General features: G+C 41.6%; 1 protein-coding gene across 3 annotated transcripts in view; it reads left to right on the top strand.

The window, feature by feature from the left end:
- Window positions 1-8,575, top strand: part of LOC144717935 (rho-associated protein kinase 2-like) — a 56,822-nt gene extending 48,247 nt beyond the window's left edge. For all 3 annotated transcript variants that reach the window (XM_078593750.1, XM_078593752.1, XM_078593751.1), the window contains one exon: window positions 7,654-8,575. In XM_078593750.1, coding sequence (XP_078449876.1) covers window positions 7,654-7,657 — 4 coding nt within the window. In that variant the 3' untranslated portion in view covers window positions 7,658-8,575. The remainder of the gene's footprint in view (window positions 1-7,653) is intronic.
- The last annotated feature ends 742 nt before the right edge of the window (window positions 8,576-9,317 follow it).

Below are 9,317 nucleotides of genomic sequence, written 5' to 3' on the forward strand. Positions count from 1 at the left end.
TGTTATCTGTTGTGGGCGTTTCAGCATTTCACAGTGAATTGGAGGGACTGTGATTCGTCTGTTGATGTGAAAACATGTTGGTGCTTTGAGTGTTTTTGTACGACATTTAGTGTACCTTTTGCTCAGTGTTTGCTCGTGTTCTTTTACACTGATTTGAGCAATGTTTAATTGTCAGTTGAAATTTCTCGACGTCAAAGATGGGAAGCCTGTAAGGGAACAGCAATTGTTTTTTCTCTATCTTGCACTCTTTCTCTTACCTTGCCGTCTTTTTTCTTATGACTTGATGTTGTTGCCGCCTTGCTGAAGCCCCCCACACCCTCCTAGGCTCAGAATAATCCTGCACTGATTTGATTTTTCCATTCAAAAATCATCCCACGGTGTGTAAGTATACGGTAGTCATGCTGCATTTCCTGCCTCTCTCCCACAAACCCAGCTATCTTTCTGCTTGGCCTTGATGTCTGCATGTACGTGCGTGTGTGTGTGCGCGCGCGCGTGGGAATGTGTATAGATGTACATGTATGTGCACGAGTGTATGAGACCTATTTAACCGTAATGCATTAGTACGGATGTGTACTTATCCAGCTATGTTAACCACTAACATATATCAGATGTGTTTAATGTGGCAATGCCATGTTATGTAAATGTGCAAACTTGCTAACTTATTCTTTTTGCAGAAGTCACACAGCAATGTTGTACATCGTAGTGCCAAATGGTTTTCATATTTCATTTATCAAGCACTTCCATGGTTTAGCTGTCCTTGTATATAGGTCAGCTGGCATGTGTTGTGAATGATCTGATAACATCCAGTTCACATGTGTTGGGATGGCTGGGCTGCATTTGTCCCAAAGGATTAAGTGTTCAGAAACCTACATCTTGACTGAGTATTTTAGAAGTGGCTTGCTGCAACGGCTGTGGAATGTTTAATCAGCTGTGGGTATCATCATCAATCAAAACGTAGTGACAGTGTCCATAATAGAGGTTTTTTGGGTTAGATCGCTTAAATATATAAATGTGTCGTTAAAACCCACCACCACCCGACACAGCCAACTGGTAAGGGTTGTCACGTAAACAGAACATGCCAATTCGTCACTAGTACAGCACGCCGGTGTGTTGGAGAGCCAAGCCACAACATTTACAATCTGAGTACGACGTTTCGCCAGTAATTACAACTAGCTTCATCAGGCGACAGCCAGATTTGTGGAGAAGTCTTAACTGTTTCGTTCCTTATATAGAGGCGTAGATGTAGTGACCACGCTTCTGCGCTCTTGTGCAAGGTGGGGGGGGGTGATTACTGAGTCAATGTACATTATGCATGTGCATTATGACAGTGTGTTCACTCGAGGCATTTTCTGTTATGACCCTGTCATTGACCATTTACAAGCAAAGGAACGTCTAGTACCTTATGTCGCAGAAAAAAAATTGTTACTTTTCTTGAGAATGGTGAGTTATGTTGGATAGAGGTTCTGTTTAAGTAAAATATTAAATTTGAAAAACGCATGATCACATTTTAGGTTTAACATTTTATTAAATAAATGTCACTTGCACTGGCACTCCTCTTCCAGCACGTCTGATCAACGTGGAAGCATAAGTCAAATGCCCTCCAGAGTATTCTCTAGTGGGGAGGCATTTCTTGTAGCAGTTGTGTGAGCAAGTTATTGCAGGGCTGCACTTTTACCTTTACCTTGGAATAATCGGATGATATGTTGACCCGAAAATGAAGTGTTCTGGAACAAGATTTCAATCTGTGTTCATTTATTTAAGTTGAATCATGTTGTGCCATCTCAGGCATATGTCTGCTTGTTATTTTACACCTGGTGAAGATGGGGTCAATTTGTGAAGTAAATATATCTAACGGTGAAATTAATATGCACGCATTTCACTTGTAGCGTCGTCACAGCTCTCCTGCTGTTTCCAGCTGATATTTGGGTGTAACAAGTGTAGATTAAAAAAAACTCTTTAAAATCTAATCATGAGTGGGTAACCTTGTTATCACGAAATGTTATCACAAATATGCTGTGTTGCGCATACCTAGTCTCCAGTAGTTTTTCAGTAAGGGGGGCAATTTTTTCCGTGTTTTTCCCAAACGAGTAATTGGCACGTGATATTCTAAATGCCCACTGTGAAGCAGACTGCACATTTATGGTTAAAACACCCGCAAAATTTTACAAGGGCAGCCTCTGCCAATATATTTAGCATTTTCATAAAAAAGAAACAAGCATATCTTAGCATGTCAAAGTTCTTAAGGTATCATGCTACTTCTCCAACCATGCAATAAGTTATGCTTATAATGTGCCGACTTCCCCATTGCACAGTGCTTACTGAACCTACTTTGCCAGCCCTGTTATTTACCAGTTTTACGCCTTTGAGCAGCGCTCCCCGAGTACCAACTCGCTGTGCAAAAGATGTGCAGTCGTTTTTTTTACCAGGCGGGCATAATAAATCTCACTGCATGCGATGCCATGAACAGCGAATGTTCTGGGTTTTTTTTGTATTCCATTTGTGTCGTTGAGGTCATGAGATGGAGAAACAGAAACGTGCGCATTTCCAAAGCTGGAATTTCTCCACATTGTATTGTCGTGCACTCATTTGTGACTGGGCTGAGATCAGCTTGCTACGTTTGTGAACCTGTTTTAATGTGTGGATGCCTGTATTCAAACCCACTAGCTCAGCCCTCCTGGCTCATTGCTCTGTCTTGTGTATCCCACTGTGCTTCACTCGATCACAAGATCACACCGATTGAGAGAACCAAAGCCAACCTGAAAATTTTAAAATAATTCACAATGTTGGATGCCTTCTCACCTAGGTTTGCATAGTTTGGTACAGGTAGGAACAACAGTTCCACACTGCCCACCAGGGATTATTTGTCTGTCGTGCACGGTCCCACCCCACCAGAGCCCTCTCATTGGCTTGGGGTGGGGAGGGCTGGGTGGGGAGGGTGGGGGAGGGTGGGAGGGGTGGGGCTGGGCTGGGTGGGGAGGGGAGGGTGGAGAGGGTGGGGCTGGGTGGGGGGTGAGAGGGGTGGGACTGGGTGGAGAGGGGCTGGTCACCCCGTGGTGCCCTTATAAAACTCAATGTTTAACCTACACACTACACTATACACGACACGATACACTACACTTATACAGGTAGGAACAACTGGTTCCACACTGCCCACCAGGGATTATTTGTCTGTCGTGCACGAATGCGCTGTCCAACCAAGTTCCTACCTGCCCACTCAGAAGGAACGTGTTTAAATGTGTGTTACACATTAATCATTATTTCACTCAGGACCTCTTTTAAAGAGCTGTGATTGATTTTGGCTTATTGATGCATGCTTCATGGGTTTTTCTTACATCCATTGGTCACTTTGCAGCTCCACTCTTTGTTGTGTGGACCAACTATATTTTGATGTATTGATTTAAATTCTTACAAGTTACTGCATGTGTATATAGATTATTTATGTTTTATTCCCAAATGTGTTTTATATTCATGCACATTGTTAACTGAAATCCTTCTCCAATGTATTTTCGTCCGCAAAACTTCAGACTTGAGATAAAAGAAGCGTGGAACTTTTAAAATGGTTAACGGAGCACACACTTTATAATGTATCCCGTTCTTTGCACCTTACCTAGTCATTGACAGAGCCAGTGAGTTAATGAGTGCTGATAATCATGAGATCCATTCTGCATGTAAGATGCGGATACCTAATGCAGAAGTGTAAAACTGAAGACTCTTGTGTGTGCGAATGCGGCTACAAAACACCACACTATGGGTCACATAACTTTACACTGTGACCTGTGAGGAAATCAGGACATTGGCCTTAGAGGCTAAACCAGGAGAACTTGGATTGCTGATGATGCTTTTACTTGGACATAGCTTAGTTTGAGACAAATCCCAAAGGGGGTGCCACAGTGGCGAGATGTTCACTACCTCGCCTGGTGTGCAGGAGATATCGTGGGTTCAATCTCAACCCTGATGGCCTGTATACTTGGTTTGCATTTTCTCCCTGTGGTCGTGTGGTTTTTCCCTCCACATTTAGAAACATCCATATTGAGTATTTGGCTGCTAAAAATGTCCACACGATAAGCCACTTCATTGAGCTGTCATTTGTGGGCAGGGCGCTTCTGAAAAAAAGTTATATAGCTCAGTGGGCCTTACTTGGTAAACATTTTAAAAATATGAATTCACAAAAACTGCCGAAGAAGATGAAGCATTGTTGAGTACGCTGGGCTGTCTTGCAGCCAATCCTCAGATCAAGGAAAGATTTTCAAATAACAGAATGGTCTTTCAATAGGGAACTGGTGATGTATGCCTTCCATGTCCATTCTTTTGCAGGCATAGAAAATGTGAATGGGCATTAACAGTTACACTATCTCTTGTGTTATTTTTCCTCGTCTTTATTGGTCTTATTCTTGGCATATTTTTATGTCAAGTGGTTTTACACAGAATTTCACGAGCACTGAACTGAGATGCCTTAAGATACGACAATGTGCTTGAACACAAAAGACAAACGGTCACCAGTTATACTTTTATTCTTTACATTTGGGAGGGGGGAGTGGGGGACCTATTCATGCCCAAAGGCAGCTGCAAAATGGAAAACGAATTGTCGTGAAATGACACACTTAAGCATCACGGTAAATGGAAGCACATTTACAAGGAGGAAGCATTTAACCATGACAAAAATGTAAACAATTACCAATAAAGCCTAGAACAGACATGCAAACACATTTGAGCTGCCTTTTCTGTATGCAATTCACACTGAAGCAGCACAAGCCTTGCACAGATTTATGCGTTGAGTTGCTCTCTGTAAAGGCTTGCTTATAGATTTCTTCCAAGGTCAAAGCTGGCCTCTTAATGAAATAGTCGGCCATTTGCGGTGCATGCCATCATTTTGTCGTTCACATGGCAGTCACTAGGGTAGCTTCATGTATGTGCTTCGCATTGATCTTAATTTATATTTTGGAATCAAATGAAAAGCGTAAACACTCAATTATCCAGTTGTGCTATTTTTGAAGCAATATATTTGTTTGGATTTTAATTTGCCCATACTCAAAAACACAAGTGTGCCTACCTCAAAGCGTAGCGTTATAATTGTTCATTCACACGTATTATTGTCAATCACTTTAAATGTCCAATGCATCAGCCGTTAAGAGGTGCTTGACAAAAAAAAACACATCGTACCCGATTAACACCCTCAATCCCAAACACTGGCTCCCTGAAATCCAAACATGATTTCCCTCAATCCCCCTGAAAAAAAACCTGCTGCACCCTGAAATGTGGGTGTGTTGTGTTGCAGGCTCTTTGATATGGCACTGCGAGATTGGAGCTGGACTCTTCTAGACGGCCACGATGATGATGACACTGATGATGACGACGATGATGACGATTTCATTATCTGAAACATTGCGGGGAACAGGGTGGGGGGGGTATGTCTTTGCCCACAGCAGCCCCGTGGCTTTGAATGGGTACACGGGTGACTTGGTGTGCAGTGCACGTGGATCACCTGCCGTGTGATGGGACTTTGATGCGAAAGTGCTCTTTAACATTTTTGCTCTCTTTTCCATCCTGCATTTGGATGAGTCATCTGTGTGTCCGTGCTGTCCTAACTGCTAAGTAGGTGAAGGAGCCCACAGTAAATTGAGTACCTTACATTTGAATCCTTGCGAAGCAAAGATATGTCTCTCCCTGTTTTTTCGAAACTAAAATCAAAGTGCACCGATTTTGAATGCTTATTTACAATACCGTATACAAGTGAATTATTATATACTCCCAAAATGATGTGTAAGTAATCCTATGTAAAACCGTAGCTGTTATATTTGCTTTCTTTACACAGGTTACACCATATTAAACGGTCCTGCAGATCCAATCAGTCACTATACAGCGTCTTTCAGAGCTCAGATTTACCTTGCGGTGATTTAAAATTGTCACCACGGTGAGGGAGCTGTAAAGTAGGGTTAACGTTTATCGCAGCTGCCTTAAAATCATGTCGCATAATGGTATGTTTCAGTGCATTAGGGGTTCAATACCACCTGCTTGCTTTTGAATACACATTGATTAGGGCCAAAACTGGTTGCTTGAGGTCTGGTCAACTTCTCTGTGATTCATCTTCTTGGTTCTTTCGGTAAAGTCACGTAGAAGGGAAATAATAAAATAATAAAAATAAAACATAATAACGAAAGCTTTAAATCGAAAAAAAATTCTCTGTGATTGCTTTATTTTGTGGGGCACAGCTAGTGCACGGTGTGGTTTGTAGTGCTTAACTGTGTGTGATGTCGGTTAAAATTTTCGTAGGCGAAAATGTTAAACAACGTGACGTACTTTATTCCAACAAGCCTGGAAGCGCGGCGCATATGCACAAGGCGCCTACAATTTTAAGCACATGTGCTTGGTCGTGATTATAATCGACCATGATATTTTTTGCTCCAAAGTGTTCTTTGGCAAATGAACCCATGAATAAAAATAGGTCTCACCTGTCTATAAAGGATTGATTTGGTTGTTTTGAGCTTTTGTGCTCTGCAGCATTGATCTGGATACACGTGCGCCCAAAGCAAATGTGATTTTTTAGAAATCCACCGCAATCATTTGCACGAGTGTAGTTCTTTCAGGTTGAATGGAATTAAGTCTTCAAGATATGTAACCTAAACAGACATATTCTAAAATATGTGGACACTAATTTCCACATGTTCCTTTGAAGTGTTGCACGTGGTGTTTTTGTTTGGTTTGCTTATGCATTGTGGTGATATGAAGTGTTGTATTTTCTTTCAAATTTTAATGAATATGTTACAATGCTTGGTTTCTAGTGAAGCGTAAGAAATTAGTTCTTACACTGTATAAAACACATACAATTAACAAATTACTTACATGTTATATTTCTCCCCTTTCGATTCACATTTTAAAATCCGTATTGAATCATTTAGATGTAAAATAGTACATTGCATATAAATTTGAAATGGAAGACTTATTACAAATTTCCCCAAGGAAATTCTCAGAGTTTCAAGATTATTTTTCAGGACAGTCTTGCCAAAAATTTCGCAGGAGGGTCTGACATGTTTCTCCGAACTAAGTCATTTGTGAGTAAAATTCTACAAAATTTGGAAAATTTGGCCAATGTCCCCTGTGCACAAAGACCGACTCTTATTCAATTGTGGTACAAGATGTTTACCGTAATTTGTGAAGCTGTGGCACGTATTGTATGGTTAATACCCTGGCAATACCAACCAGGGCGGCGCCCTCAGATTCGAACTACGAACCTCAGCAATAAGCGGCGAACACGCTACCGCTGGGCCATTTGGTCAATTTAACTAATGCCTTTTATTTAAAAAAAAAACAACCATATTTTAATTGATGTCTGCTAGCACAGGAGCTCGTGTAGAGTGCAGGGGAGGCTGCCCGAACGCTTTGCGAATGAGATATCAAGTACACGCAACCTCCCACAGCTTCCATTGTTTCTCGTCATTGTCAGCATCACGACAATGTTTATCTTGCATGCTTATTACATAGCGGTGGGCTTTCAAATTAAGCCTTACATTTTCGTATTGCTATGTTTTATATACTTGGCATTTCATTCTCAAGATGTTCTAACCGTCCCTCCCAAAAACACACATGCATGGTACATGCGAGCGTGCAAGCATTTCATCCACATTTAACTTGTTTCTCTCTTTTCTCCCATTTCAGTTAACCGCATACCGGCCCAAAGGACGTTTGAGCCATGACAACAGTAATGCTGTTTGCACCCGAGCGAGCTCCGTGCTCGCTGTGCTGGGTGTGCTCTACGGCCATTCAATGCCAAAAGCAGCAAAAGGCACGACGAGGATGAACATCGGGGGTGACTCGATGTGCCGGGGAAAGCGATAAGCCCCCCCCCCACCCCCGGAAACCTCTCCACCCATCCCTGGAACCCAGCCAGCGTGAGAACACTCAACACACCCAACGCAGAATCTGCAAGCAACATTATAAAGATCACCTCCTTTCTATGCCTGTTTTTTTTCATTGATAAGAGGTCCCTAGGTTTAATCTGGCGCCCCATGTGCTTGTGTCATAAGGTTGTGACACGAGCCACGCACCACCACGATTGTGAGTGAGTGCGCGGGGTCGTGCTGTACGGAATCATTCAGGCACTCCTCTCTTCAGCGGGTTTGACATTTGAATAAAATATCTCCATTAATCTGCCTGTTATTGAAAGGGTCCACCTTGTTTGGCAATTCGAGTTGATTGATCCTCGCAAAAAGTGCCTTATTAACGAGACGGCTGCATAGGCGAAGCAGCAATTATCGAGCTTTCCGTACGTTGTTTAAAGTAATCAGCTCACTTCTCTGGTTCATTTGGCATTCTTTCGGACTTTTTTGTTAGAGAGTTAAAATATTTATGCCTTTGATTTAAGTACTTTCATTCTGCTGTAATTGCATTTCTTAAAAAATCTGGAGGAACTTATTTTGGCAAGCGTGCCATTACATATTTGTATGTCATTTTGTGCAATAATAACTGTTCAAAGAAATGAACTTTTGGAGGGAATTTATTTGAATACATGTGCTTGAGGTTAAAATAAATATATTCATGTCACGACCAGGTTATGAGGGAGAAGACAGTTTCGAGATTGGTCGGCCCCAGTAATTAAATGTAAACATTATAGCTTTTTGGTAGACTTGGGCAGTCTGAACTCTAATTATAATTTTTCGGGAGTAAAAGGAAAAGTTAATTCAACACACTTTATTGCTTTTACACTACACTGCATTAAAATGTATATCAAAAGTAATAACACACTATCGGAGTATCGGCCAAATGAGAATGTTTGAGAGCTATGCTCATTATCCTCATTGGTTGAATTTTGTGCGAAAGGTTGAAATCGGCAATAGCATTGAAATCATCATTGCATGAGTGTCATAAACTAAGCACTCTAAATTCTTGACGGCCCAGAATCAATTAGATGTAAATTCCTATCACGGCAGCCTTTTCAAGTAGCACGTTATGGTTTTGTTTGTTGACCTCTTATCTGACAAATATGACTTCCCTTCGGTCCACTAACTCTCAACAGTGTAAATTTCACCTGTAGTGTTTTATCTGATAGTTCCTCATTATTCTGGAAATTGGTTATGCGGTTAATTGAGTAGCAGCGGGGTTGGCTGTGTACCGCAGTCTGCTGCCAGGTGAATTTCTGTTAAACCACGTGTCTTAACGCCTTGCTGGCCCACCTTTAAAGACCTTGCCTCATTAAAGGAATAGCGATGCACTCGTTCTGCACATTTATCAATTACATTGAGCACTGCCTTTTGGTCTGAGAGAAGGGTCAGCAGAATCCTTAAGGGCTGCCTTCTTTGCTGCCACATAATGAGTCCACACCC

The sequence above is a fragment of the Lampetra planeri genome, chromosome 4 (assembly GCF_965212315.1).
Source record: "Lampetra planeri chromosome 4, kcLamPlan1.2.h2, whole genome shotgun sequence".
NCBI classification, from domain to species: domain Eukaryota; kingdom Metazoa; phylum Chordata; class Hyperoartia; order Petromyzontiformes; family Petromyzontidae; genus Lampetra; species Lampetra planeri.